We start from the raw sequence: 27,762 nt of genomic DNA on the forward strand, positions 1-27,762 counted from the left end.
GATGGGGGGGGGGGCGGAGAGCCTTCGCGCGCGCCTTCTGAGGAAGTTTGGCCTCCGAGGCGACCCGTAGCGAGTGCGGAAGGAGGGGAGCGGCTCGCGGCGTTGCTAGGCGACAGCCCGGCACTTCCGGCGGGCGCCATTTTGTATCCGGGGCGGTGGCGCCATGGAGGCCGCGGCGGGCAGGAAGGTGAGGCGGCGGCCCCTTCAGCCCCCCCTAGCCCCCCTGGGGCCACTTCTCCCCGCCCTCACCTCGCTTCTCCCCGCAGAGGCAGCGGGAGGAGGCGGCCGAGTCGTCCGAGCTGTCTGGGGAGGAGGAGGACGCTGACTACGTGCCCTACGTGCCGGTGAAGCAGCGCAAGCAGCAGATGGTAACGGGGGGCCGGGGGGGCGGGGGGGGGCAGGGCGGCCCCGTCCCGGTGCGGCGCCTCACAGCCGGCCTCCCCGCGGTGCCCCCCAGCTGCAGAAGCTGCTGCAGATGCGGCGGAAGGTGGTGTCGGAGGAGGAGCAGCGGGACAGCGGCGGCGAGCAGCGCGGCGACGAGGATGACATCCCCCTGGGGCCGCAGTCTAACATCAGCCTGCTGGACCAGCACCAGCACCTCAAGGAGAAAGCGGAAGGTGGGGGGGGGGAAAAGCTGGCAGCAGGCAGCAGGGCCGGGCGGCTGTCAGGGCTGGGTGGCCGTCTGGGGGTGCTGGGGCCATCTCACGGCTTCCCTGACTCTCCCCAGCTCGGAAGGAGTCAGCCAAGGAGAAGCAGCTGAAGGAGGAGGAGAAGATCCTGGAGAGCGTGGCGGAGGGCCGAGGTGAGTGCTGGGAGCTCTGTGGGCTGTGGGCACATCTGTAGAGCTGTGGGGCAGCAGGAGGGGCGCTGCCTGCCTTGCAGTGCTCGGTGATGTTCCACCCTGGGGTTGGGAAAGGGATCCCGCCTTGAGTTCCCCAGCTGGCCCCTGACTGCCTGGCTTAGCTGGGAGCGTGCTGTCACTGCAGCCCTCAGTGCTCCTGCACCCGGAGGTGCTGGCTGGCTCACTGTCTTACCCTAATGTCTGCGTGCATGGAGGTGGAGAGCGCTCTCTGATCTCGTTGGCCTTGTTCTTGCAGCCCTGATGTCAGTGAAGGAGATGGCAAAGGGTATCACCTATGATGATCCCATTAAAACCAGGTGCGTTTCACAGTGTGGAAGTTGTCTTTCCGGAAACCTCACTTCCTCGCAGCTGACGAGAGCAAGACGCTGTGCAGCCTGGTAGGAAGAGCACTGCTCTGTGGCCACCAGCTTTACTGCACTGCCTGGCTTCATGCCCCTGTATGTCAAATCAAAGGCTGCTGAGTTATTCAGGATGTTGTTTTATGTACAGCGAGACTTGTTGGAATGCATTTATGTAAAACTTGAAGGCTTGAGCTGGGCTTTCAGATCTTGGGGAAGACTAAGCTAGAGAAAAAAGGGGAAAGCTCAAGGAGCCAGCGCTGCTCAAAGCTCCGCAGTGTCAGGGAAACAACCAGGATGTGTCCAGATGGCGTTGGCATGGTTCGCCTGTTATCTCTAGGCTGCTCTCGGGTGTTAGCCGGGGCTTCTTACTTGGAACTGGGGGAGGTATTTCATGGACTGGCTTGGGTCTGCTTATGAAGCCCCTTGGGGTCACCTCTTTTCCGTGGTGGGATAACAGCTCGCCAGGGAGTTCTCCTCGGCCTCTGTTGGTGCTGCTGGCTCTGAAGTTCCAGGACATTTTGCATCCTGACCTTCCCCTCTTGCCTTCCCAGCTGGAGAGCACCTCGTTACATCCTGGGCATGTCCGAGGCCCGGCACGATCGCGTCCGCAAGAAGTACCACATCCTGGTGGAGGGGGAGGGCATCCCGCCTCCCATCAAGAGCTTCAAGGAGATGAAGTTTCCAGCAGGTGAGACCGGGGGGTGTCTTCTCTGGGGACGCTCGTGTCCAGCAGCGAGCAAAGGTGTCAGATCTTTTGCGCTGTCCTAGCTTAAATTCACAAGTGGTTGTGTCACCTGGCTGCTGCTGTCAAATGGCTGCTGCTGAGGGAGGAATTCAAAGGGAAAATGGGGGAAAAACTTTGGGTAGTGAGCGTGTGTGTCCCTTGCTCTCTGACAGCTATCCTGAGGGGCCTGAAGAAAAAGGGAATCCAGCAGCCAACGCCTATACAGATCCAGGGCATCCCAACGATGTGAGTGCTCTCACCCCGTCCCAGGGTGGGGAACATTTCCCCCCCTCCACCCCCCAAGCAGTGTAAAGCGGGCGCTGTGCCCTGGTGACAGCGAGCCCCTTCACCCCGCTCAGGCCTTGAGGCCTGATCCCCCCCTGTAATTCCGCGGCTCACCGCCAGCCCTGTTTCTCCGGCAGCCTCTCGGGAAGGGATATGATCGGCATTGCCTTCACTGGCTCTGGGAAGACCTTGGTGTTCACCCTCCCCGTTATCATGTTCTGCCTGGAGCAGGAGAAGAGGCTGCCCTTTTCCAAGCGGGAGGGACCCTACGGGCTCATCATCTGTCCCTCCGTGAGTGCCTGGGGCGCAGTGGAGGCGGGGAGGAAGCTTTTAGCGATGTCAAGCACCGATCTCACGCTCTCCCTGCGTGGGAAGGAATTAACGGGCAGGAATTAACGCGTTTTCTCTCCGCAGCGGGAGCTGGCCCGGCAGACGCACGGCATCATCGAGTACTACTGCCGCCTGCTGCAAGAGGACGGCCTGCCCCCGCTGCGCTGCGCCCTCTGCATCGGGGGCATGTCCGTCAAGGAGCAGATGGAGACCATCAAACAGTGAGGCCCGGTGGGGAGGAAGCCCTTTGGCCGGGAGCTGCGCTCGTGTTTGCTGGCGGGAGGCCGAGGGGCGGGGGCCAAGGGGACGTGCCGGGCAGATGGTACAGGCCCCGGGTGTTGTGTGGGACAGGAATCCACGTGCCTGACCGCGGCTTTTCTCGTCCCACAGTGGCGTGCACATGATGGTGGCGACCCCGGGCCGCCTCATGGACCTGCTGCAGAAGAAGATGGTGAGCCTGGACATCTGCCGCTACTTGGCCTTGGACGAGGCTGACAGGATGATCGACATGGGCTTCGAAGGGGACATCCGCACCATCTTCTCCTACTTCAAGGTACTGGGCTGGTACGATAAGAGCGCCCTGAAGCTCGATCCTTACACCCACCTCTTTGGGCGAGCGCTGAGTCCTTGCCTGTGCCCTGCTCCCCACGCAGGGCCAGCGGCAGACGCTCCTCTTCAGTGCCACAATGCCCAAGAAGATCCAGAACTTTGCCAAGAGTGCCCTGGTGAAGCCCATCACCATCAACGTGGGGCGAGCGGGTGCTGCCAGCCTGGACGTTGTGCAGGTGAGGTGGTCGGGAGCTCCCTGTGTGGAACCCAGCGTGGTCCTCGGGGGCACCGGTACCTCTCCCTGCCTGCCATGGGGTTAATTTCCCTGCTGTCTGCCTGACCCGTCTCTGTGCTCCTTCCTAGGAAGTGGAGTATGTGAAAGAGGAGGCCAAGATGGTGTACCTCCTCGAGTGCCTGCAGAAGACTCCGCCACCCGTGAGTAACGCGCTCTGGCTGCCCCGGGCACGCCGCAGCCCCCGGCTGGGTGGTGGCCGGCAGCGGGGACGTGGCCGTGGCGCTGCCAGGCTCTGCCCTGCGCGGGGGCGGGCACAGGGGGGAGCCGTGCTCCGTGTCGGTGCTGGGCCTGGAGCTGTCGCAGCCCCCGTTCAGCAGGGGGGGAACGCGTTTCTCGGGGCGCCGCGCTCTTTGCCAGCACGCGTGGGCCGCTTTCGCCAAGGTGTCTGCGTCGTGGCAGGTGCTGATCTTCGCGGAGAAGAAGGCAGACGTCGATGCGATCCACGAGTACCTGCTGCTCAAGGGGGTGGAGGCCGTGGCCATCCATGGGGGCAAAGGTCGGTGAGAGCGCCGCGGAGGTGTGAGCCTGTCTGATCCCGCTCACGGGGTGTAGGGTCCCAGCATGCAGCGGTTTGTGGTGGTCCGAGGGCAGAATGGGCTGGTGTCAGCAGCCCTAGGAGCGCACACCGCTGCGGTCACTGTCACAGCAGGTGTAAACGTCGTGCAGGTCCCTCTGCTCCTTTATTTGGGGAGAGGATGCCTGGGTCCTCACGCAGGCCGAGTGGTGCTCGCCTTTGAGGCCGCAGGGGTTGCTGCAGGAGGTAGGACCGGGAGCTCTGCCCCCGCTGATCTCCTGTGCTGGGCCTTTGCAGATCAGGAGGAACGGACAAAAGCCATCGAGGCCTTCCGGGACGGGAAGAAGGACGTGCTGGTTGCCACCGATGTCGCTTCCAAGGGCCTGGACTTCCCGGCCATCCAGCACGTCATCAACTACGACATGCCGGAGGAGATCGAGAACTACGGTGCGGAACGGGCGCGGCGGGAGGGCAGCTGCGTGGGTGCGGGGCTGTGTGCCTGTCCTGGTGCTCGCCGGGGCAGGGGCTGGCCATCGCGTTGCCTTTCCCCGAGCCTGACCCTCGCTGCTCCTCTGCAGTTCACCGCATCGGGCGCACAGGCCGTTCAGGCAACACCGGCATTGCCACCACCTTCATCAACAAAGCCTGCGGTGAGGAACGGTTTGGGGCCGGGGGAGCCGGGGGGTGGGCTGCAGCCCCAAGCAGCCGGACAAAGCTGCCCCGGATTTGACGAGGGAAACGTTCCCAAGCACGCAGGGATGAGTGATGGCGGGGAAGTCAGGGCTCCGCACGTCATCCTTGGGGCGCTCTGGGGTCGGGCTCCTGCTGGGGCTGCGTCCGATCCGCGTCTCTGCCCCCAGATGAGTCGGTGCTCATGGACCTGAAGGCTCTGCTCCTGGAGGCGAAGCAGAAGGTGCCACCCGTGCTCCAGGTGCTGCACTGCGGGGATGAGACCATGCTGGAGATCGGAGGTGAGAGAGCCCGGGCTGGAACTGGGAACTTCCGCGGGGACTCGGGCTGCAGACAGTGGCCCCGTTGCTCGCGGGGTGGCTCCTGCCTCCCCGCCCTGTGGGGTGCTGCCTCGTCACCCGGCCTGGCGTGGTTATGGCTCAGCCTGACCCCGTTCCTCCCGTTACAGGGGAACGCGGCTGCGCCTTCTGCGGCGGCCTGGGCCATCGCATCACGGACTGCCCCAAGCTGGAGGCGATGCAGACCAAGCAAGTCAGCAACATCGGCCGCAAGGACTACCTGGCCCACAGCTCCATGGACTTCTAGCCTGGCTGGGTTTGGGTTCCCTTCCAGCCAGGGCTCACATTCCAAAACCCAGAGAGCCCTGGCCCAGAGGCCTCTCCTGCGCGGCTGTGGCCTGCTTTTGGAGCTGTTGCTTGCCCAAACTCCTGCCCTAGGAGGTGTGTGGAGCAGTACTGCAGCAGCCCACTACAGCAGCACGCTGCCGTGAGGTGCTGAGCAAGCAGGTAGCAGCGCCCAGCGGGACGAGGAAGCTCCGGGGGCTGCTCCCCCTGCCCAGCGGTGTGTCCAGGGTCTTAAACGCTGCCCCCCAAAGCCCCCCAGCCTTGCCCCCGTACCTCGTTCCGTGCATCCTCAGCTCGTGGCTGTTCCTGTTGCCACCAAAAGAGCCCTGATGCCGTTGGGCTGGGCGTACTGCGCTCGCGTCGGGCGGTCCCCTGAGAGCTTCCCCCGCTCTCGCGGCATGCGTTCTGCCCCGCTGCCCCGCTGCGAGAGGAAGGGCGGACGGACACCTCCTGTGGCCCAGCCTCTGCCCCTCGTCCCACACACCAAAAAGGGGAAGTCTCTGTGAGAAGGAAGTCTGCCTGCCCCATGCAGTTGCTTCGGCTGCAGTCACGTTTCTGTGCCGCTGCCTGCCCGAGTCCCAGAGCCTCGCGCTGACCGCCGGGGCTGCGCGGGGCCCATGGAGAGCCCGGTGAAGGATGGCATCCTCTATGTGCAGCACTGCAAATTCGGGAAGGTAAAGGGCAGAGGGGGGATTTGAGGCTGGCTGCAGGGTTTGCCCTGATCCATTTTCACGCTAGGCCTGCGCCCCCCGCCGCTGGGGAAGCGGGGGGGAACAGAGCCAGACCCCTTTGGCCCCCCCCAGGGAGAGCCCTGCGCTCCGTAGCCCCCCCAGCGGGCTCCCCCGTGGCCGAGGGGACCCATCCGTGCAGGCACCTGCTGGTGCTCAGCCCCGCGTGCTGTGTCCCTCTCCTCGCTTGGTCACTGCGGGGCTCCTGATTAATAAAGGCGTGGTAACGAGGCACGGCTCCTGTGTGCCGGGGGAGCAGCGACGTGGGACGGTGGTCTGAGCATCGCCCTGGGGCGGCGCTGCAGGGAGAGCTGCTGGGCCTGGGGCGGGCAGCGGGTGCCGTGGCCCTGCGGGGGCCTTACGGGTGACTGCGGCAGTCCCTGTAGGGTGGATCCAGCGCCAGGGGGGCTGTAAGGTGGGGCGTTCACCGACCCCTGGCCTCCCCGTGCTCGCTGGATGTGCGGGGCTGCCGTCGTGCCCTCGGTGCTCCCAGAGCTGCTCCCGCCTCCCTGCTGAGCAGGAGCCGAGTCCCGGCGATGAAACGGGCAGTGCCTACGTGCGTGGGGCCGCTGCCCTGCCGCGTGGGAGGCAGCAGATATTCTGGGTGCTCGGCAGCGTGTGTCTTTTTTTTCCAGGGCGGAGGCTGGGCCGTGTGCTTCGAGGTGCACGGGGCCACGCACCCCCTCTATTCCATGACGGGCTGGGAAGGCGCTGGTACCGCAGAGCTCCCCTGGGAGGAAGCGGGCTGCGAGCTGCAGGGCCTGGCTGTGCTGAGGCCCCGTGCAGATGTCAGGCTGCCAGCAGGAGCCCCAGCAGCTCAAAATGGCTTTAATTTGCATCACGGTCCGTCCTGAGAGCAGCTCGCGGGGCTCAGCTGCGGCAGCGGCGGGCTGGCCTTTGCAGCAGGGAACTAAGCACAGGACCCGGTGCTCAGCGAGCCGCAGCGAGCGATGCTGAGGGTGCTCGCAGCGAGGCCCCTGCCTCTGTCCTGTCCCCGGTGGGCTCTGCAGAGGCAGCGCGGACGTGGCAGGCAGCTCTGCTGACCCTTTTTTTTCCCCCCTGTCTGTGCCCTTCCTGCGCTCCAGCGGTCCTGGAGGAAGGTGCGGGCGCAGCTCTTCGCTGCCAGCCCCTCCGGCGTGGCCCGCATGGAGAAGTTTGACGTGCGGGACGACGGCAAGGCGCTGGGCAAGTCCTCCCTGCGCCGCTGTGCCCGCCGCGTGATCCGCCTCTCGGACTGCGTCTCCGTGGGCCCCGCGGGGGCCGAGAGCTGCCCCAAAGCCACCGCCGCCTTCTACCTCACCACCACGGAGAAGAGCTACGTGCTGGCGGCCGAGCAGCGGGATGAGTGGATCGAGCAGCTCTGCCAGCTGGCTTTCCAGGTACCGCCGGCACCGCTCGCGCCGCTCCCGGCCCCGGCGAGCCCCGGGGGGGGCTGCGCTCACCTCCCTCTGTTTCAGGGCACCAAGCAAGCAGCGCCGGGCAGCGCCAAGCCCCAGCCCGGCACCGACGTCCCCATGGAGGAGAACTCCCTCTACTCCTCGCGGCAGGACCGTACGTGCGGCGGCGGGGCCGGGGTGGGCTCGGGCTGGGCGCAGCGGGGCTGACCCCGGCCTCGCTCTGCTCCCCCAGTGACCGATTTCCCGGTGCTGCTGCTGCGGACGGACGCGGCCACCCGCTGCGGCCTCCACGGGCACTACCTGCTGGCCGCCCTGCCCCACAGCCTGACGCTGAAGGACGCGCAGTCCCGGCAGCCCCTGCTCACCTGGCCCTACCCCTACCTCCGAAAATTTGGCCAAGATCAGGTGCGTGCCCCTCGCCCTCCCCGCGCCCGGTGCCTGCCCCCACAGCAGCTGCCAGCCCCTCACCCTGCCCTCCGACCCCGCAGAACGTCTTCTCCTTCGAGGCCGGCCGCCGCAGCGACTCCGGCGAGGGCACCTTCACCTTCAGCACCCCGCGGGCCCTGGAGCTGTGCCGGGCCGTGGCCGCCGCCATCGCCTGCCAGCAGCAGGGCAAGGACGCGGCGGAGCCCCAGCTCTCAGCGCAGAGCCTCGAGCCCCCTCCGAGGGGACCGGGGGCCAAGGATCCCCAGCCCAGCCCGCCCGTGGGGAGGGCGCAGCCCGGCTCGCACCCACCGCCCCCCCGTCTCTGCTTCCACCCCTCGGAGCCCGAGCCCCCCGGCCCCATCGTCTACGCCTCCATCGCTCGGGGCCAGCAGCCTCTCTTCGGGCCGGGCCGGCCGGCACCCGGCGAGCCCTGGGCGGGGGGGAAGCCGCCCCCCGAGCACCTCTACGAAAATATCTTCACCGCCGAGCCGGGGCCGCCCGGTGCCCCCCCGGAGGAGGAAGAGGATGATGAAGAAGAAGAAGAAGAAGGGCGGTGGGAGCTGGGCAGCCGCCAGGCCCCCGAGGGCCGCAGCAGCGAGGCTGCTCACGTCTACGACCCCCGCAGCTCCCCGGCCCCGCGGCGGGGCAGCCCCCAGCCCCCTCCCCAGCAGCCCTGGGGCCGGGGGGCGGCGGAGGAGCCCCCGGGGGGGCGCCCGGGCCCCAAACCCCCCGGCAACCTGCGGGCCCGCTTGGTGCGCCTGCTGAGCCGGGAGGGGCCGGGCCCGCGGGACTGGCTCTGAGCCGCCCCGGCTCGGTTCGCCTCTGCTGCTCAATAAACGGCCTGCGCCGCACCCGGCTCCGCTGCTGCTCCGCGGGGCCGCGCACCGGGACCGGCCCCGGCCGCGGGAACGCGCCCGCCCCCCCCCCAGCCCCGTCCCATCCCTCACCGCCAGGGGGCGCCGCCGCGCCCGCCCCGTCGGGGGGTGGCGGGGGTGGGAGGGGGGCCGGCCTCGCGCGCGCTGATTGGCCGAGCCGCCCGGCGGCCCCGCCCCCCTCCCGGCCCTATATAAGGCGCGGCGGGGCGGGCGGGGGGCGGTGCCCGGGTTCGAGTCCCGCGTCCGCCGGCCCCGCTCCGCTCCGCTCGCCCGCTGCGGCCACAGCCCTGCGGCCCCGCTCCCCCCGGGGGCCGGCCCGGCCGCGGGTGAGTGCGGGGGGGGGCTGCCGCTTCTAAAGGGGGTGGGAGCTGGGTTGGGGGGCTGAGGGTCTGAGGGTGGGGGAAAGCGGGTGGTTGGGGCCGGGAGGGGCAGGGCAGGGCTCCCGGCATGGGGGCGGGGGGCTGCGGAGGGGAACGGGGGGTCCCCGTGGGGCGGGGGGGGTCCCCATGGGGCGGGGGGGTCCCGATGGGGCGGGGGGAGGCTCAGCCCCGCAGCCCCCCAGCAGCAGGTGCCCGGGGTGCGGGTGACCCCATGGGACGTGGCTGTGCCCATCTTCCAGTAGGACGCACGAATAGAGGGGGGGGGCTCCCACCTCACCCCCCTCCCCGCTCCCCCAGCCCCGCCAGCCCCCAGCCCGGGGCTGCCAGCCTCCCCCCCCCCCCGACCCCCGGTGCTGCCGGGGACCCCAGCTTGTCCCCCCCTTCCCCGCCCCGGCGAAGGCAGCGCCTCGCTGGGGTCTGCGCGGCTGCTGCGTGCCGGGGAATGTCTGACCCGGGGAATGTCTGACACGCAGCCTGCACCCAGCCTCGGCGAGAGGGAGCCGCCGGGTGTCAGCTTACACGCCTTATATAGCCCGGGTTAGGCCCGGGGGGAGCCGGGGCACGGCGGCCCCCGGCCCCCAGCCTCCAGCCCCGGGCGAGGCGTGGGGAGAGGCAGCCAGAGCCCAGCCCGTCCCGGTCCCATTCCATGCGTTCAGGGCTCGGAAAGGGCATCGCGGCTCTTCTGAAGCGAGGCGCGGCCAGGGCTGGCCCGAGTGCCCCGTGGCTTGGCCGGCTGACAGCTGTCAGCACGGTGCTGGCGGGCAGGGATGCGCTGGGATTCCCTGCCCCAAGCCCCGGCGCTGCGTGCGGAGATGGGCTCGCTCCCAGGTAGCGTCTGCTCAGCCAGCTGCCGGAGCGCCAGCGCTGCCAGCCACCTCGCGGGGCATCGCGAGGCTCCCGTGCTGCTCATCCAGCCGGCAAAAAGGCTTCTGGTTCCCGGCCCTGCCAGCTGCCGCCTCTCCGCTGTCTGAAACGGCCTCGGGGGTTCTGGGGTGCTGCGAGGGAGAACCCGTCCCAGGTTTGGGAGAGGGAGGGCAGAGCCCGTCTGGCTCCCTGGTGCCCGTCAGCGTTCGCCTGGGCCCCTCGGCTCTGGCGCTGCTGTCGGAGATGCTGATGGATTTGGGGTGCGTCGGTAACCACAGTGTGGGATGGTCGGGGTGGAGCTGCTGCTGGAAACGTGACCTGTCTCCTCCTGCCCCGTCCTGCCAGGCCCCCTCCTCGGCTGCTCTCCCCACGCCGTTCCCACGTCGCGCACCGCCGGGCTCACACCCTCTTCCCTTGCAGAGATGGGCGACATGGAGTCCTACAAGGTGATGCTCAACGGGCCGGCGCCCTGGGGGTTCAGGCTGCAGGGAGGGAAGGATTTCAGCATGCCGCTCTCCATCTCTAGGGTAAGAGAAGCCAAGCGCCGTTGTGGCCCGTCCTCCTCCCTCTCTGTGGGTTGGAGATCATGGCCGCTGCACCCAGGAAGCCAAGGCAGAGCCGTATGGGGGATGCGGGCGAGCTGGGGCCCCGGGAGCGCTGTGCCCGGCCCTGCCTGGCTCTGCTTAGCCTCCTCGGAGCCGCCTTATCAGCTCTGCTCTGGCAGGGGGGGGGGGTGTGCTGGGGGTGTTCCGGGCAGGGAACCGCAGCAGCGCTGTGCAGTGCTGCTCAGCCTCTGCAGAGTCATCCTGGCTGCTGGGGGAGGCAGGGGAGGCCTCTTCCGGAGTGAGCCCCGCGCAGGGGGAGGGCGGCTGCTCTCGATGCGTCTGAGCCACGGACCGGCTCCGATCCGCACCGCGACACCGTGCTCACCGTCCTGGGGCCCAGTTTGTGCAGGGCACTCGCCCTGTCTGCCCGAGGCTGCAGTCCTGCTGGCAAAGGACACGTCCCATCTACAAAACCAGCCCATTTCCTGAGCACAAACACGCACGAGTTGTTGTGCTGCCCGCTGCTCCTGCCCGGGGCACCTGGTGCGAGCTTCCCCCGGCGTGATGCTCACCGAGGCCAGGTCTGGCCCCTGGGTGCGTGTGGGTCCCTGTCCCTGGGTGGCCTGGCCCACGGGTGCTAGCAGCAGCTCCGGCCACAAAATTGCCTTATAAGCCTCGGAATGCGCCTGCACCGCCCGTGCTGCTGACGCTCGGGCAGCTGGCACGGGAGGCTGCTTCTCCGAGGACGGCCGCGCCGGCGGCACCGGGCGCAGCGTGGGGGCCTGCCCCCGGCACCAGCCTTGGCGCTGGGTGCCCGTCCCCGAGGCGGGGGTGTCCGCAGCGCCCAGCACGCAGCTCCCACCTGGGGGGCACCGTGCGAGCCTGCAATCGCTGGCACCGCTGCCCTGGGGCCAGCCGATCCTCACCGAGCGCGGAGACGGCTTCGGCGAGTTTATTCTCTAAAAAATGTTTCTCTTGGCTGCGAGCCAGCGCTTAACAAAGGGTCTGATCAGACGGAGGAGCCTCCGAGGGCCTAGGGCAGGGGCCTTGTGAAGCAAGAGGCGATGTGCGCGCAGGCCAGCCCCGCTGCAGGGGCTCGGGAAAGGCAGGGCAGGGCAGAGCGGTGCGTGGGGCCCAGGGCGGAGGCGCTGGGGCTGCAAGCGGCTCCTGAGGAGCCTGGGGCTGGGCAGTGGCGGGGTGAGGAGCAATGAGGACGTTCCCAGGGGACACAGCCAGCTTCGGGGGGGCCCTGTGGCGATGCTGGGCTGTGTCGCAGGGTGGCGGGTGCTGTCTGATGGGGCGGCGTGACCCTGTGCACTGCTCTGCACCCCGGAGCTGCTCCCGGCCCTGAAGGTACCGCCTGGAGCGTGCTGGTGGCTCTGTGGGGTCCCGACGCCTCGGCTGCGAGGTGTCCCCAAGGAGCGGATCCGTGGGCTGGTGGCAGGGCTGAGGTAGGGGCAGCAGCGGGTGCTGCGTGGCATGTCCTGGAGCGTGCCAGTGGGGAAGAGGAGAGGCCTGGGTGCTGCGGGTGAGAGGGATGCTGCTTGTGCCGGGCTCACCTTGCTGGTGAGATGCGGAGCCCTGCAGGGAGGCCGCCCGGTGGCACCCGAAGGTGCGGGGAACAAAGGCCTGGCTGGGCGGAGAGGGGAGGAAGGAAACCAGGGCAGGAGCTTTAGCCCAGGGGGCAGGAAACGGGAAGGCCAGAGCAGCTCCTGGCCGAGCCCCGAGCCCGGCTGAGCTGGCATCTGCAGGAGGGGCTTCCTGGCGTGGTGCTGGCGTGGGCTGGGCGTGCCGGGACACAGCCTGCCGCGCTCCCCCTCCCCGGGCATCCGTGCGAAAACCTCTCCCAGCTCCTGCCTCCAAACCCACGCAGCCACGCTCCTTCCCAGCCCCGAGGGCAGCAAGCCGGGGCTTGCAGGAGTGGCCGGGAGCCGGCCGGGAGCATCCTCCTGTCCCAAACACCGCGGGGGACGCCCGTGTCCCTTCTGGGGACGGTGGCGAGGTGCAGGTGGAGCTGGGCCGTTCCCGGCACCGGGGGCAGGAGTCGGCCTGGCGCAGGGGGGTCGAAGTACCTGGGGCAGGGAGCGCTGCGCCCAGGGCGGGCCGGGCTCTGCGCATGGGCGAGGAGGGCCCTGATGCTCGGCGGCAGGGATTTTCCAGCCCTCTGACAGCGCTGGGAATCTGGCTCGCTCCTTTTATGTTCATGTCGAACAGGGCTTGAGGAAATACTTGGTCCAAATCCAAGCGCCTTGAGTTCTTCCGCGCTGGAGGAGCAGGAATGGCTGCAGCCTGCCCACGTCTGTCTGTCTGACTGACTGTCTGTCTGTCAGTGCCTGGGAGCTGCCTGCAGCGGCGCTGGGGCCTGCTCCCTGCTCGCCCCTCGGCTGCGCATCCCCGGCAGGACCAGAGGGTGTTTAGGGCCGGTGGGGGCGATCCAGGCACGTCCCAGCCCCGTAGCTGAGCCGGGTGAGGGGTCCGAAGGGCACAGGAGCGCGGCCTGGCTGGGGGACGCAGGGTCTGTCCCCCTGTGCCCCGCAGCCCCAGCTCCAGGCTGGGAGAACGCCTGTGGTTTGCGGCCCCGAGGGGTGGGACGTGGGCTGCGTGATGGGCCCTGACTCACCCCGCTCGCTTCCAGCCCCGACACCTCAGGGAGTGAGGCAGAGCCAGCGCGGCCTCTGCCGACGGGCATCGCCTGGAAAGCCCGGGCTCTCCGCAGGGCTCCCTGTGGGGATGGGGACAGATGGGGACGGCGCTGTCCCCGGGGTGCTGGCACAGCCCCCAGCTGCGCTGTGCCTCAGGGCAGCGTCTGGGGTTAGTGCTTGGCTGCTGCAGCGAGGAAAAGGCTGCTCTGGGTTAATGAAACGGGGAATGTGGGGTGGTCTGGGGGTCCCTGTGTCAGGCCCGGTGCTGCTCTGGCCCCGCACTGCTGCAGCACCGTGCTGCAGGGGGGAGAGGCTGTCCTAAAATGGGACAAGGGACTCCGAGGGTTGTCCTGTGCCTGGCTCGGCAGAGCCTGGCTGACCTTGTCCCTGGCTCTCACGGGGACAAGATCATCCCTCCGCCGGGCTGGCCAGCTCCCCCTGACGCTCTCTGTCCTGCAGCTGACTCCGGGCGGGAAGGCGGCCCAGGCTGGCGTGGGAGTGGGCGACTGGGTGCTGTACATCGACGGGGAGAGCACCAGCGCCATGACGCATATCGAGGCCCAGAACAGGATCCGTGCCTGCGGGGACAGGCTCTGCCTCACGCTGAGCAGGTAGGGGCTTGTGGGGCCCGCAAATACGGGGTGCTGGTGTGACCGGAGCCAAGCTGGGGCCCTCTGCCCGTTGCTCCCTCTGGTCCTGCTGCCCCAGGGCAGCGTCAGGCAGCTCCTGCAGCCCCAGCTGGGTCCGAGGGCTCTGCTTGGCTGCATGGGGCTCACCCCGGCTGCAGCAACCCCAGCTCCAAGCCCTGACCTCTTCCCGTGGAGCAGTGCTGGCCGGCCATGGCTCCCTTGGGTGTCAGCACCCCTTCGGTCCCGTCGGGGGGGGGGATGGCTGCTGGGCCCGTGCAGCACCTGCCTCACTGTCTCCTCTCTTGCAGAGCCCAGAACCACCTGGGGAAGCCGCAGAAGGTAGGTGTTGCTGCGTCGCTGCCTGCAGCAGCTCGGCCCCGAGCTGGGGGTGGGGAAGTCTCCGAGCTTATCCGGAGGAGCGGACTTTGCTCCTGGGGCCCAAAGGCTTCTTGGGGACCGGGGTGTGTTTGGAGGGCTGGTATGGCGGCTCTGAGCCCTAGGGACACAAGAGATCGGGGAGAGCAGGACCTGCCCTGTGGGTGCCCAGTCCCCAGCTGCCGCCACTGGTCCTGGGTGAGGGCAAGGGTGCGGAGGGACCATGCAGCAGCAGCAAGGCCTTTGGGCCCTACATTTGCTGGTGCTGGAGCTCCCTGGCACAGAACTCCCTCCCTCCAGCTGCTGCACGGGGAGGCAGAGCCAGGGCCAGCAGCTCCTGGACAGAAGCCACCTGCATGCCTTCCGCTTTGTGCCGCGGGATGGTTGCGAGCAGCGCGTGTGCATGCCCGGCCCCGCCGCGGGGCAGCAGCGAGTGTGCGGGGCACTTACTAATCCTGCAGCAACCCTCGGGACGGGTGTGCAGCCTGGTGTCCCTGGGCTGGATGCCCTGCGGAGAGGGGACCTGGCTGGCAGAGCCCGGTGCCCGAAGCTCACGTGCTGTCCGTGTTTGTGTGCCCGGGTGTGTGTGGCTACGAGGGCCTGCAGGCGAGGACAAGCCCAGCTTTTCCACCTGGCTGCCCGCTGCGCTTCCTGGCCCAGGGCTGCCCCTTGCATGCTGCTTGACGTGTGAGCCCGTGTCTGTGTGTTTTGTCTCGCTCAGGACTCACTCCCCTGCTCTGAGCCCCCGAAATATAACTTCGCTCCCAGCACCGCCCTCAACAAAACAGCTCGGCCCTTTGGGGCCGGCTCGCCTCCGAACCCACGGCCCGGGCTGGTGACGAAACCCGTGACGTACGTGCCCCTGGCGCCCGCCTGCACCCCCCAGCACAATGGGTATGTTGCTGTCCATCCCGCTCCCCGAGAACACAGGGGAGCCCCGCTGCCCGGCCCCGCTGCGCCTTGCATGCCAGGCACCCATGGGTGGGAGCGGGCGATGGTGCCTGTGCCGGGTCCCCCGACGGCTGGTGCTGAGACTGCGTAACAGGACCGTCACGCGTGGGGACACACTCATGCCTGCTCCTCGCTCGGGGACGTGTCCTCCTCCGCTGGCCTTTGGGGAGCCCCATGGGGCGCAGCCATCACAGTACACTCACCGGTGTCTGCGACAGCCCTGCACCGAGGGGCAGGAAGGCTGTGGCTGCCATGGACGCTATCGGGTCAGCCCAGGGTATTCTGTGGGGCTGTGGGGACAGGCTGGCAAAGGGAAGCCCTGCGGCCCTCCACGGCGCTGCTGTGTGCCCGGCCAGCTGCTGCTCCCTGCCCGTCCTGGTCACAGCAGCCACGGCACCCTGGAGCTGGGTGATGGGGGGACGTGGCCCTGGCTGTCCTCTGCACCCAGGCCTGTTTTGGGGGCTGAGGGTGGCACAGTCGGCTCTGTTGGCAATGTCCCTGCGGCCCAGCGTGCTCCCAGCCCCGGGTGAGCTGGACACAGGTGGCAGGGGGAGTGGTGCAGGCTGTAGGTGAGCTCTGGAAACTTCTTGGGTGCTCTGGGTCTAATTTCACCTTCCTTCTCTTTCTTTCTCTCCTCCCTCTCTCTTTCCCTCTCCCCTACAGGTGCAGAGCCTTGACAAGTCAGTAAGCCTTTTGCCTGCTCTCTCTAGCCTTCCTGCATGCCTCTTGCCCTGTTAGTCCCCTGCTGGTGCCCCGCACACCTGGGGCAGGGTTAGCCTGGTGGCTCGGAGTCACCGTGCTGGCAGCACACTCTACTTGGGCCACGTGGGTCTCTCCTGGCATTAAGTTGTCCTGAGAGGTGCTGGCTGTGAGGGCACTGGGGTGTCCTCGCACCTGGTGCCTTTTCTCTCCAGCATGTGGAAAGCTGCGCTGTGCACCCTGCCCATAGCACCGCAGGTGTTTGCCAGGCTCCCATACTGCTCCCCTGTGTGTGATTTTGATCTTGGCTTTCTCTTGCCCTGTCCTCTTTCCTCCTGGCCTTTAGGGCCAGCCTCAAACAGCAGAGATGGAAAATGAGTGCTGAGAAGACGTCCTTAGTGGGCCCTTCCTATGTGGACGATACGTAAGGGGTGGGGAGGACGTGCGTATTTGGTGTGTCAAATACTTGCTGTTGTGCTGCTGTTGTGAACCTGCAGAGGTATGGGGTGGCCTCGGGGAGGTGGTGATGCTGTGGGGATCCCCATGGGTCTGTGGAGCAGTGGTGGGGATGGGACGTGGGCAGCGCTGCCCCATGCCGCCGGCCGGGCAGGGACAGGACGGTGCCAGCTGAACGCCCGCCCCTGTCGCTCGCAGGCAGCCGCCGCAGCACCCCACTACCCCTATATATGACCCCAGCAAGTTGCATCTGATCGAGGACTCTGAGGACTGGCAGCCCCGCAACACCAACACCCAGTCCCGCTCCTTCCTCAAACTGGCCCAGCTGACGGGCGCAGACAGCCGTAAGTTCCTGCGGGACCTGGTGCTTGCCGGCTGCCCGGGGTGCCCAGAACAGGCCCTGGATGCGGGTTGAGGTGGCATCGGTTTGTAGCCATGGTGGCCCCGTGATGTCCCTGCGTGTGGTGTGGGCACGTGGTGGTGCCGCGGGGCTGGTTCGGGGCAGCAGGGAGGGGATGCCTGGTTCTGTTCCGTCGTGCTGTGCGGGGCCGTGGCTGTCCCTGACTGACTCTGTCTCCTCCTTTCTCTCTGGCTGCCCTCAGTGGAGGATCACGATGAGGAGCTTGTTAGGAAGCCCAGGTAAGGGGTGGGCTGCGGGGCACAGCACAAGCCATGGGGCCCGCAGTGCCTGGGCTCGGCCCCCAGCCCCTTCTCCCTGCCACTGTGTCATCTTCTGTCCTGCCACCTCCTTGCTCCCTGCCCCTCTCTGTCCTCTCTGTGTCTGCAGAGCTGAGGTGGTCACTGAGCTGCAGCACCCGCTCTGTGCTCTCCTCTGCGATGGGCACCGCCGGCACTCGGCCACTGCTGTGCCCGTCCTGTTGTGAGGGTCCTGCCCGGGCGCTGGGCTGTCCCAGTCTGGGGTGTCCTGGTGCTGGGTGTCCCCGTGCGTGTGTCCCCGGCAGGACCCAGGGCACTGCTGGCACTGGGGAGGCTGAGCTGCACCGCTGCATCCAGGACACAGCGGGTCGGTGGGGTCTGGTGGCACTGGCAGAGCCTGGCTGTGGGTGTAGGGAGGTGCTGGGCATCGTCTGGACCTCGGGCACGAAATCCTGTGATCGTGGTGAGGGGCTGTGGGGGAGCTGGAATTGAGCGAGTGCTGCTGGCGTCACCATGGGGCTGCGGACAAGCCTTTGGGAATGCTCGGCCACGTGCCAGCGATTTACCGTTGTGCCGTCATTTTCTTGCCGCCGCAGGGGTCCTCGTGTGTCATTCTGGGGTACCGAGGAGGAGTGGTGAGTGCCGGGCTGTGCTGGGGGTTGATGTATGCCCGGCCCCTGTCAGCACTGCCCCGTGCCGCGGGCTGTCAGAAGCAGGGGCAGGTCAGTGCCAGCTGAGTCCCTGCCCCTGTCACTCGCAGCCAGCCCCTGCACTCCCCTGGGACCCCCACGCGTGACCCGGGCAAGTTGCGGCTGATCGAGGACGCTGAGGACTGGCAGCCCCGCACCGGCACCTCCCAGTCCCGCTCCTTCCGCAAACTGGCCCGGCTGACGGGCACAGACGGCCGTAAGTTCCTGCGGGCCCTGGTGCCCAGAGCTGGCCCTGGGTGCGGGGCCAAGTGTCAGGGTCTGGCCATGGTGGCCCCGTGGTGGCCCTGTGTCGGCACGTGGTGGTGCCTCGGGGCTGGTTCGGGGGCAGCAGGGAGGGGATGCCTGGTTCCGTTGCGTCGTGCTGTGTGGGGCCGTGGCTGCCGCCGACTGACTCTGTCTCCTCCTTTCTCTCTGGCTGCCCTCAGTGGAGGATCACGATGAGGAGCTTGTTAGGAAGCCCAGGTAAGGGGTGGGCAGCGGGGTGCAGCATGAGCTCCTGGCCATGGGGCCCATGGTGTCGGGGCTTGGCCCCCAGCCCATTCTCCCTCCCACTGTGTCTTCTGTCCTGCCACCTCCTTGCTCCCTGCCCATGATGGGTACTGCCGCTACTCAGCCACTGCTGTGCCCGTCCTGTCATGAGGGTCCTGCCCCAGCACTGCGCTGCCAGGCTGGGCTGTCCCCATCCAGGTGTCCTGATAGTGGGCTGTTCCCAGCTGGGGTGTCCTGGTGCTGGGTGTCCCCATGCACGTGTCCCTGGCAGGACCCAGGGCACTGCTGGCACTGGGGAGGCTGAGCTGCACCGCTGCATCCAGGACGCAGCGGGTCGGTGGGGTCTGGGGGCACTGGCAGCAGGGAGGTATGAGGCAGCACTGGGACTTCAGGCAAGGGAGCCCATCGGGCTTCCTTGTGGCTGTTTTGGGACAAGTGCTGCCAGCATCTTTGGTGGGCTGGGGATAAGCCGGGGGAGTGCTCAGTGCTGTGCGCAAAACATTTACCGTTGTGCCACCATTTCCTTGCCGCCACAGGGATTCCCGCGGGTCATTCTATGGCACAGTGGAGCAGCGGTGAGTGCTGGGCTGTTGTAAGGTTCGGCGTGTGTCGGGCCCTTGGCAGCTCTGCCCCATGCTGCCGGCTGGGTAGGGGTAGGAACAGGACGGTGCCAGCTGAGCACCTGCCCCTGCCACTCGCAGGCAGCCCCTGCAGCCCGTGGAGCCCCCCGAGACCCCCGCGTGTGACCCGGGCAAGTTGCGGCTGATCGAGGACGCTGAGGACTGGCAGCCCCGCACCGGCACCTCCCAGTCCCGCTCCTTCCGCAAACTGGCCCGGCTGACGGGCACAGACGGCCGTAAGTTCCTGCGGGGCCGAGTGTCAGGGTCTGGCCGTGGTGGCCCCGTGGTGTCCCTGCGTGTGGTGTGGGCTGGTTCAGGGGCAGCAGGGAGGGGGTGCCCGGTTCTGTTCCGTCGTGCTGTGCGGGGCTGTGGCTGCCGCCGACTGACTCTGTCTCCTCCTTTCTCTCTGGCTGCCCTCAGTGGAGGATCACAATGAGGAGCTTGTTAGGAAGCCCAGGTAAGGGGTGGGCAGTGGGGTGCAGCATGAGCTCCTGGCCATGGGGCTGGCTCAGCCCCCAGCCCATTTACATTCCCACTCTGTCATGTCCTGTCCTGCCACCTCCTTGCTCCCTGCCCCTCACTGTCCTTTCTGTGTCTGCAGAGCCGAGGTGGTCACTGAGCTGCAGCACCCGCTCTGTGCTCTCCTCCGTGACAGGCACCGCCGGCACTCGGCTCTGCTGTGCCCATCCCGTTGTGAGGGTCCTGCCCGGGCACTGCGCTGCCAGGCTGGGCTGTCCCCATCCAGTTGTCCTAATGCTGGGTGTCCCCATGCGCTGTCCCCAGCTGAGATGGCCCCGGCAGGACCCAGGGCACTGCTGGCACCGGGGAGGCTGAGCTGCACCGCTGCATCCAGGACACAGCGGGTCGGTGGGGTCTGGTGGCACTGGCAGAGCCTGGCTGTGGGCATCAGGACATGTAGGACAGCTCCGGGACCTTGTCACGAGGCAATGATACTGATGTGGGGCTGCAGGGAGGCTGGACTGGGCCTAGTGCTGCTGGCGTCACAGTGGGGCTTGGGTTAAGTCGTGGGGAATGCTCTGTGCGGCATGCCAAGCATTTACTGTTGTGCTGCCATTTTCTCGACGCCGCAGGGATTCCCGTGGGTCGTTCTATGGCACAGAGGAGCAGTGGTGAGTGCCATGCCGTGCCAAGGGTCGGTGTGTGCTGGGCCTTTGGACAGCTCTGCCCTGTGCCACCGTCTGGGCAGGGGCAGGGGCAGGTCAGTGCCATCTGAGCCCCTGCCACTCGCAGGCAGCCCGTGGAGCCTGAGGAGCCCCCCGAGACCCCCGCTTGTGACCCGGGCAAGTTGCGGCTGTTCGAGGATGCTGTGGACTGGCAGCCCCGCACCGGCACCTCCCAGTCCCGCTCCTTCCGCAAACTGGCCCGGCTGACGGGCACAGACGGCCGTAAGTTCCTGCAGGGCTGAGCATCGGGGTCTGGCTCTGGTGGCCCTGTGGTGGCCCTGCGTGTGGCGTGGGCCCTGTGGTGGTGCTGCGGGGCTGTTTGGGGGCAGCAGGGAGGGGGTGCCTGGTTTTGTTCTGTCGTGCCGTGTGGGGCCGTGGCTGCCGCCGACTGACTCTGTCTCCTCCTCTCTCCCCGCCGCGCGCAGTGGAAGATGATGATGTGTTTGTTAGGAAGCCCAGGTAAGGGGTGGGCAGCAGGGTGCAGCACGAGGTGGGCTGCATGTTCCGGGCACTGCTGTCACTGAGCTGGGGAGGTCAAGCTGTACCGCAGCCTCTTGTGCTGCTGGGGCAAAGAGGAGAGTGGTGGCACTGGAAACCTCGCTGTGGGTGCTGGGAGGTGCTGGGCGATGCTGGGGTTCCTGTCAGAAGAGCCCGTGAGGTTCCTGTGGGGCGGCAGGGGCCAGGCAGAGCTGCTTAGCACTGCTGGCTGCTCCGTGGGGCTGGGGCCGTGTCAGGAATGGAGCAGGGGCAGGGGAGGCTGTGCCCTGCAGAGCTGGGGCAGGTCTGTCCCCTCACGCTGGTGGCACCTCTTGTGCCTTCCCATTTCTGTGATCCCTCCTGCCTTGGCGTTGTGACCACTGGGTCCCCAAGCTGGGAGGCGGCATGGGTGCAAGGGCAGCTGGCATCGCTGTGGGGTGGGGATAGGCCAGGGAAATGCTCTGTGCCACGTGCCAAGCATTTACCGTTGTGCCGCCATTTTCTCAACGCCACAGGGATTCCCGTGGGTCCTTCTGTGGCACAGTGGAGCAGCGGTGAGTGCTGGGCTGTAAGGTTCAGTATGTGTCAGGCCCTTGGGCAGCTCTGCCCCGTGCTGCTGTCTGGACAGGGGCAGGAGCAGGACAGTACCGGCTGAGTGCCTGCCCCTGCCACTCGCAGGCAGCCCCTGCAGCCCGTGGAGCCCCCCGAGACCCCCGCGTGTGACCCGGGCAAGTTGCGGCTGATCGAGGACGCTGAGGACTGGCAGCCCCGCACCGGCACCTCCCAGTCCCGCTCCTTCCGCAAACTGGCCCGGCTGACGGGCACAGACGGCCGTAAGTTCCTGCAGGGCTGAGTGTCAGGGTCTGGCCGTGGTGGCCCCGTGGTGTCCCTGCGTGTGGTGTGGGCTGTGCAGGGCCATGTGGTAGTGCTGCGGGACTGGTTCGGGGCAGCAGGGAGGGGATGCCTGGTTCTGTTCCGTCGTGCTGTGTGGGGCCATGGCTGTCCCCGACTGACTCTGTCTCCTCCTTTCTCTCTGGCTGCCGTCAGTGGAGGATCACAATGAGGAGCTTGTTAGGAAGCCCAGGTAAGGGGTGGGCTGCGGGGCACAGCACAAGCCATGGGGCCCACGGTGCTGGGGCTCAGCCCTGGCCCATTCACCTTCCCACTGTGTCTTCTGTCCTGCCACCTCCTTGCTCCCTGCCCCTCACTGTCCTTTCTGTGTCTGCAGAGCCGAGGTGGTCACTGAGCTGCAGCACCCGCTCTGTGCTCTCCTCCGCGATGGGCACTGCCGGCACTCGGCCACTGCTGTGCCCGTCCTGTTGTGAGGGTCCTGCCCGGGCACTGCGCTGCCAGGCTGGGCTGTCCCAGTCTGGGGTGTCCTAATGCTGGGTGTCCCCATGCGCTGTCCCCAGCTGAGGTGGCCCCGGCAGGACCCAGGGCACTGCTGGCACCGGGGAGGCTGAGCTGCACCGCTGCATCCAGGACACAGCGGGTCGGTGGGGTCTGGTGGCACTGGCAGAGCCTGGCTGTGGGTATCAGGACATGTAGGACAGCTCCGAGACCTTGTCACGAGGCAGTGATACTGGTGTGGGGCTGCAGGGAGGCTGGACTGGGCCTTGAGCTGCTGGCATCACTGTGGGGCTTGGGTTAAGCCACAGCGAATGCTCTGTGCCTCGTCCCAAGTACTTACTGTTGTGCCGCCATTTTGTCAACGCCACAGGGGACCCCGCGTGTCGTTCTATGGCACGGAGGAGCAGCGGTGAGTGCTGGGCCCATGGGCAGCGCTGCCCCGTGCTGATGGGCGGGCAGGAGCAGGTCAGTGACAGCTGAGCCCCTGCCACTCGCAGGCAGCCCGTGGAGCCTGAGGAGCCCCCTGAGACCCCCGCGTGTGACCCGGGCAAGTTGCGGCTGTTCGAGGACGCTGTGGACTGGCAGCCCCGCACCGGCACCTCCCAGTCCCGCTCCTTCCGCAAACTGGCCCGGCTGACGGGCACAGACGGCCGTAAGTTCCTGCGGGGCCGAGTGTCAGGGTCTGGCCGTGGTGGCCCCGTGGTGGCCCTGCGTGTGGTGTGGGCTGTTTGGGGGCAGCAGGGAGGGGGTGCCCGGTTCTGTTCCGTCGTGCTGTGCGGGGCCGTTTCTGCCGCCGACTGACTCTGTCTCCTCCTCTCTCCCCGCCGCGCGCAGTGGAAGATGATGATGTGTTTGTTAGGAAGCCCAGGTAAGGGGTGGGCAGCGAGGCGCAGCACGAGGTGGGCTGCATGTCCCGGGCAGGATGCTGGGCACCGCTGTCACTGAGCTGGGGAGGTCAAGCTGTACCACAGCCTCTTGTGCTGCTGGGGCAAAGAGGAGAGTGGTGGCACTGGAAACCTTGCTGTGGGTGCTGGGAGGTGCTGGGCAGCGTTTGGATGTCAGGCATGAGGGCTCATCAGGGTCAGGCCACGTCTGGAGGCAAGGAAGGTGCAGGGACTGGGGGATGCCTGTTGGCAGCTCTTCTTTTGGCTTTGTACTTCATCTTCCCTCCTGCCTTGGTGTTTGAGTGCTGGTTCCACATCTGCCTGGTTTGCTCTGTAGCAAATAAATTCTCCTGTTCTTATAGCCTGCTCCTTTTTCTGTTTGCCCTGGAGAGGCACAGAGCTGCTGGCTCTCTGTCACTGTCCTTGACCCTCTGGACCTCACTTGCCCTGGCTTCTCACAAGCCCGGTGCTGGCAGCATGCCGTGGGGGTCACAGGCACTGCCACCCAGGACCAGCCTGGCCCTGCCCTTCCCTGCCTCTGCTGGAGCTGGCCCCGGCGCTCCCCACGCCAGACTGGCTGTAGGGTGCTGTGTGTGAGGCTGGGGGTACCTAGCCACTGTCACGTTTGAGTGGACTGCAGCGGTGTGTGCAATCCTACAGGTCCCTGCCACCCTACAGCACCCAGCAACTGGGGCACGGCACCCCAGCAGCTCGATGCTCCTACTCTGCTGGGTGCCACAGACCTGGGGGTGCTGCGTCCCCCAGCACCAAACCCGCTACCGGCCGGGCACGGGGGCTCGGCCAGCTCCTGGCTGTGGGGTGGGGGTCCCTGCTTGCATGCACATGCCCGCCGGGCAGCCAGCCCGTGTCATGGGGGCGAGCGCGGCAGGCTGGATTAACTGCTGGTTCTGTAGCCAGGTCTCCGTGTTGGATCCGTCCCCGGGAGCAGCGATGAAAACAGAGCCGGGACTGGGTGAGTGAAACGTTTCCTTTGGGTTCGGGGCAAGAGGGGGTGGGGGCAGAGGTAGGGCTGGTGCAGGGGGATTGGGAGCACCGTCCAGGAGGCTTGTGTGTGTGTGCAGCCCCCAGGACCCCCGCTGCCACCCCTGGCCCTGCCAGCCGCCCACCCTGGGCTGTGGACCCGTCGTTCGCCGAGCGCTACGCCCCGGACAAGACGAGCACGGTGCTGAGCAAGCACAGCCAGCCGGCCACGCCGACCCCCATGCAGAACCGCAGCTCCATCGTGCAGGCGGCCCAGCAGGCGCCCGAAGGCCTCGGCCGCACGCCGCTCTGCTACAAGTGCAACAAGGTCATCAGGTGAGCCCTGCCACCCGCCGCCGCCCTGCCACCCTCCTGGGCACGTGCCAGGCCCCGGCGGGGCTGACGTGGCTCTGTCGCGCCGCAGGGGACGCTACCTGGTGGCACTGGGACATTACTACCACCCCGAGGAGTTCACCTGCTGCCAGTGCAGGAAGGTGCTGGATGAGGGTGGTTTCTTCGAGGAGAAGGGCTCCATCTTCTGCCCCAAGTGCTACGACACGCGCTACGCGCCCAGCTGCGCCAAGTGCAAGAAGAAGATCACCGGGGTGAGTTTCCCTCAGCCTGCCCCGCGCCTCCTGTCTGTGCTCCCCACTCACCTACGTGTCCCCAGCTCTGCCCCTTCCCCTCCTGCTGGCCCTCTGCCCCAGGGACCCCCTGTCCCTTTTGGCCCTGGGTAGGGGTCCCCCTGCAGTGCGGGGTGCCCGGCTGACAGCGTCTCTCTTCCAGGAGGTGATGCACGCGCTGAAGATGACCTGGCACGTGCAGTGCTTCACCTGCGCAGCCTGCAAAACTCCCATCCGCAACCGTGCCTTCTACATGGAGGAGGGACAGCCCTACTGCGAGAGAGGTAGGACCGGGGGGACCCCACGTGTCACCCCGGGGCACCGGCAGGGTTCGGCACCTCGCGGCAGGAGCCCGGGGTGAGCTGCCCCGCGCTGCGGGGCTCTCCCGGAGCCACGGGGAAGGCTGGGTGTCCCCCGAGCCCTCTGTCCCCGTCCTCCCCGGCTGCTGGGTGGTGCCATTGCTGGCGGTTGCCACGGCGATGACGGAGGATGTACATCAAAGCGAGTGCTGCATCCTGGGAGCTGAGGTTCGCCTCCTCCCCGCAGCATGGTGGCGGCCAGGGACACCCTGCCCCGGGTGCCTGGCGCCTCGAGCTTTGTCCCTGTCCTGGCCTGGAAGCGAGATGTCCCCAGGCTGTGCCCTCCTGCACGGGGACCTGAGGGGTCGCAGTCTGGGGGAACGCTGACCCGGGCTCTGCCTCTGCTCGCAGACTACGAGAAGATGTTTGGCACCAAGTGCCGCGGCTGCGACTTCAAGATCGATGCTGGGGACCGGTTCCTGGAGGCGCTGGGGTTCAGCTGGCACGACACTTGCTTCGTCTGTGCGGTGAGCCACGCGTCTGCCTCGTCCTCCTCTCCCTGGGTGCTGGCTGGAGGCTGGCCGGGGCCGTAACTCTCTGCGGTTGTGCTGCACATGGGGGGGTCTGCCCACAGCGCGGGGGCCCCGAGTCCACGAGTTGTTCCCCACCTCGCTCTGTGCCGGTGCTTCTGAGCCTGCTGCTCCTTGGCGCCTGCACGAGGCCAGTGCTGAGTGGGAGGGCAGCTGGGGCTGAGCGTGGGAGGGGACCCCGGGGACCCTGCTGACCGCCTGCGCTCTCCTCCCCAGATCTGCCAGACCAACCTGGAAGGGAAGACGTTCTACTCCAAGAAGGACAAGCCGCTGTGCAAGAGCCACGCTTTCTCCCACGTGTGAGGCGCGGGAGGCCGGCTGTGCCCACGCATGCCCCTGGCCCTGCATGCTCCTCTCCCACCCCTTCCCCTGCCCCAGGGAGCCAGGCTGGGACCTCACCCCTTCCCCTCGCTCCTGCCTCTTTCCTGGCAGCTCCTGGCTGGGCTCCAGCAGAGGCAGCGCCGGCCTCAGAGCCCCTTCTTGCTGGGTGGCTTCTTCTGTGCCCCCCCGGCTGACCTAGGAGCCCGGGGAAGGGGATGCCACGTGGCTCTGCTGCCCCTGAGCCGCTCAGCATCGGGGCTGGAGTCAGGGGTAGGTGCCTGGCTGCAGCGGGGCTGCTCCCTTGCCTGGATGAGGCCCACCTGCCCTGGCACCAGGGCAGGGACGCTCCTAGCGCATCCCTGAGCGGGCGAGGACCAGCCCCAGCCCCTGCCGAGCTCTCCCTCACCTTCCCTGCTTCATGCTCAGCACGTGGGGTTAGAGAACCGGCTCTTCTCCCCCTGCCTGCCGCGACCCCACCGCGTTGCAGACCACGGCGGTGCCTTCCCATGGCTGTGGGCCGGGGGTCTCTGTGCCTTGTGTCCTTGCACCCAGCTCCCTGCTGCTCCCCTGGGGCTGGCGGGGGGCAGCACCCCCTGCCTGGCCGTGCCGGGGTGCAGGGCCCCCGTGCCTGCCTCTGGCTCCCCGCAAGGCTCGGAAACAGCTTCCTACCAAAGAGCGTGTGCCGCCGCTGTCCCAGCACTGTAAAACGCCTCTCCCAAACCCACACTCTCCGGTTGGGCTGCGTCTGATGTAGCCACGGTGCTTTTAGTGCCTTTAATAAACACTTCTCTGCAAGTGCCCGCTGTCTCGGGGCCTGCGGTTTCGCCGAGCGAGGGGCGGCGGGGCCGGGAAAGTGGTGCGCAGCCCTCGCCCCGCTTCGCCTGGAGCCCTGCCCCGGGGCCTGACTCAGCTCGATGGAGCTCGCAGGGAAAAGCTTTGCCTCGGGTTTCTCCTCCTCTGCCCCCGGGTCTCCCCCGCCTGCTTTTAGCAGGCAAAGGCTAACGGAGGCAGTAATTAATCCAGGAGGCAAAGCTGGGGCTGGGCTGCGCGAGGGGATATGGGGTCGGACACCGCAGCGGCGTCCCCGCTTACCGGCATCGTCCCCGCGTCCCTGCTGCTGCGTCCCGGAGGCCGTGCAGGGGACGCGGAGTCATTGGCACGAGTGCGGTGGTGCTGGGCGTGCTTCGGCGTCACGCAGCCACGCGGCCGCGCGTTGAGTACAGCTGCTGTCCCAGAGGACGGGCGCGAGGCAGCGCCGGCACCGCCGGCTGGAACAGGCTCGGGGGCAGTGGGTGTGGGGAAGAGCTGCTCCCACTGCTCCGCTCTGGCAGCCGTAGCGGTCATTAATAATTGCAGCTCTTAACATGATGAGCAATCGCAAGGAAAAGCGTCTTGCTAATCTGCTGGAACGTTCTGCCGGGGGCAGGGTCTGGCTGCGGGAACCAAACCCCACCCAGAGCCAGGCCGAGGTGCGGGGTCCCCGGACCCCGGAGAGATGCAAAACCCCAACAGCGACCGGCAGGGAGGAGGTGGAATAACTGGGACTTACTGGGAGGTTGGAGTTGGGTCCCGTCCCAGGCTGGGGGCGAACGTGGGTGGTGTGAAGCGAACGGGGACGGTGACACCGCTGAGCTGGGTGGGTGAGAAGGGGCAGGACAGCCAGCCTGGCAGGGACAGAAAAAGCAGGGACGTGGCGAGTGCCTGTGTGTGAATCCTGGCTGCGAAGCCAAGGTCAGGGGAAGCGGGGAGAAGGTGGCACAGCCGCGGCGGGGACACAAAACCGAGCAGACGGCGGGCAAGGGGCAGGCAGCCGAGCATGACAGGGCCCCAGCCGCTGGGGTGGCACGTCCTGGGAACGGGTTGTGCCGGCCGAGCCGTGGGGCACCGGCCTCGGAGCGGGGCAAGGGCAGCCCCAGCCTGCTCCGGGCTGACGGGGACGAGGTGGCAGAGCGAAACCTCTCCGTGCACCCAGCGGGGGCTCTGCCGCTTCTGCCACTTGGTGCCCTGTTGCCTCTGGTCCCTACTGATGGCCTCCGGGAGCCGAAGTGCCGCCGCGCTTTGCCGAGAGCGGCTCTGCGCACCATGCGAGGAGCTCAGGCGGCGGAAGGAGGGTCTCGGGTGGGCTGCGGAGGTGGAGCCTGGGGAGGGGCTGCAGCCGCGCTGCTCCGAGAACAAAGCCTCGCGGCGCCGAGCTCCGCGGGTCCCAGCACGGGCTCCCACCACCGCCACCCCCAAAGGCATCTGGGCCGCTCGCGGGGCGCCTGCCGCAACCCCCGGCCCCCGCGCTGGCGCCGGCAGCTGCTCGACAGCTGCTCCCGAGCCCTCTGAGCCTCCAAGGGCGGCTCCGGCTTCGGCCTGGCTCGGAAACGCCGCTGCAAGAAGGGCGTGGGCAGGGGG

The 27,762-nt window shown here is 67.5% G+C and overlaps 3 protein-coding genes across 13 annotated transcripts; all 3 read left to right on the plus strand.

The window, feature by feature from the left end:
* Positions 1–64: 64 nt before the first annotated feature.
* DDX41 (DEAD-box helicase 41) lies at positions 65–6,171 on the plus strand. Its single transcript, XM_083798572.1, has 17 exons — positions 65–187; positions 267–368; positions 458–617; positions 728–802; positions 1,098–1,158; positions 1,755–1,891; positions 2,101–2,173; positions 2,350–2,503; positions 2,627–2,763; positions 2,933–3,095; positions 3,196–3,327; positions 3,455–3,526; positions 3,786–3,882; positions 4,198–4,347; positions 4,479–4,550; positions 4,761–4,871; positions 5,039–6,171. Exons 1-17 carry the CDS (start codon positions 164–166, stop codon positions 5,173–5,175), a joined length of 1,857 nt encoding a protein of 618 aa, XP_083654698.1. The 5' UTR covers positions 65–163; the 3' UTR covers positions 5,176–6,171.
* DOK3 (docking protein 3) lies at positions 5,753–8,682 on the plus strand. Its single transcript, XM_083798578.1, has 5 exons — positions 5,753–5,887; positions 7,027–7,320; positions 7,399–7,492; positions 7,571–7,743; positions 7,827–8,682. Exons 1-5 carry the CDS (start codon positions 5,831–5,833, stop codon positions 8,562–8,564), a joined length of 1,356 nt encoding a protein of 451 aa, XP_083654704.1. The 5' UTR covers positions 5,753–5,830; the 3' UTR covers positions 8,565–8,682.
* A 138-nt stretch (positions 8,683–8,820) lies between these two features.
* On the plus strand, positions 8,821–26,164 carry PDLIM7 (PDZ and LIM domain 7). Of its 11 annotated transcripts, none has more exons than XM_083798558.1 (28): positions 8,822–8,965; positions 10,304–10,410; positions 13,530–13,681; positions 14,008–14,038; positions 15,689–15,705; positions 16,379–16,524; positions 16,783–16,819; positions 17,434–17,472; positions 17,598–17,743; positions 17,973–18,009; positions 18,573–18,611; positions 18,738–18,892; positions 19,077–19,113; positions 19,748–19,786; positions 19,908–20,062; positions 20,266–20,299; positions 20,833–20,871; positions 20,996–21,150; positions 21,365–21,401; positions 22,038–22,076; positions 22,165–22,319; positions 22,502–22,535; positions 23,466–23,524; positions 23,634–23,868; positions 23,957–24,137; positions 24,319–24,439; positions 24,866–24,981; positions 25,261–26,164. In XM_083798558.1, exons 2-28 carry the CDS (start codon positions 10,306–10,308, stop codon positions 25,345–25,347), a joined length of 2,427 nt encoding a protein of 808 aa, XP_083654684.1. In that variant the 5' UTR covers positions 8,822–8,965; positions 10,304–10,305; the 3' UTR covers positions 25,348–26,164. The 11 variants fall into 11 exon arrangements, 10 of the variants coding, with proteins under 10 accessions (XP_083654684.1, XP_083654680.1, XP_083654688.1 ...); XM_083798554.1 differs by lacking the exon at positions 15,689–15,705 and adding an exon at positions 14,796–14,968 and having other exon boundaries at positions 8,823–8,965; XM_083798557.1 differs by lacking the exon at positions 15,689–15,705 and adding an exon at positions 14,796–14,968 and having other exon boundaries at positions 8,857–8,965; positions 10,229–10,410.
* The last annotated feature ends 1,598 nt before the right edge of the window (positions 26,165–27,762 follow it).

The sequence above is a fragment of the Anser anser genome (genome assembly GCF_964211835.1).
Source record: "Anser anser genome assembly, chromosome: 14".
Lineage (NCBI taxonomy): Eukaryota > Metazoa > Chordata > Aves > Anseriformes > Anatidae > Anser > Anser anser.

Bases quoted from the DNA above. Each gene is read 5' to 3' on its own strand.
- DDX41 (XM_083798572.1), top strand. From the start codon at position 164: ATGGAGGCCGCGGCGGGCAGGAAG. The intron at 803-1,097 runs GTGAGTGCTGGG...TTGTTCTTGCAG, and splicing joins GAGCGTGGCGGAGGGCCGAG to CCCTGATGTCAGTGAAGGAG. The intron at 4,872-5,038 runs GTGAGAGAGCCC...CTCCCGTTACAG, and splicing joins GACCATGCTGGAGATCGGAG to GGGAACGCGGCTGCGCCTTC.
- DOK3 (XM_083798578.1), top strand. From the start codon at position 5,831: ATGGAGAGCCCGGTGAAGGATGGCATCCTCTATGTGCAGCACTGCAAA. The intron at 5,888-7,026 runs GTAAAGGGCAGA...CCTGCGCTCCAG, and splicing joins AGCACTGCAAATTCGGGAAG to CGGTCCTGGAGGAAGGTGCG. The intron at 7,744-7,826 runs GTGCGTGCCCCT...CCGACCCCGCAG, and splicing joins GAAAATTTGGCCAAGATCAG to AACGTCTTCTCCTTCGAGGC.
- PDLIM7 (XM_083798554.1), top strand. From the start codon at position 10,306: ATGGGCGACATGGAGTCCTACAAGGTGATGCTCAACGGGCCGGCGCCC. The intron at 18,612-18,737 runs GTGAGTGCTGGG...TGCCACTCGCAG, and splicing joins TATGGCACAGTGGAGCAGCG to GCAGCCCCTGCAGCCCGTGG. The intron at 23,869-23,956 runs GTGAGCCCTGCC...GTCGCGCCGCAG, and splicing joins AAGTGCAACAAGGTCATCAG to GGGACGCTACCTGGTGGCAC.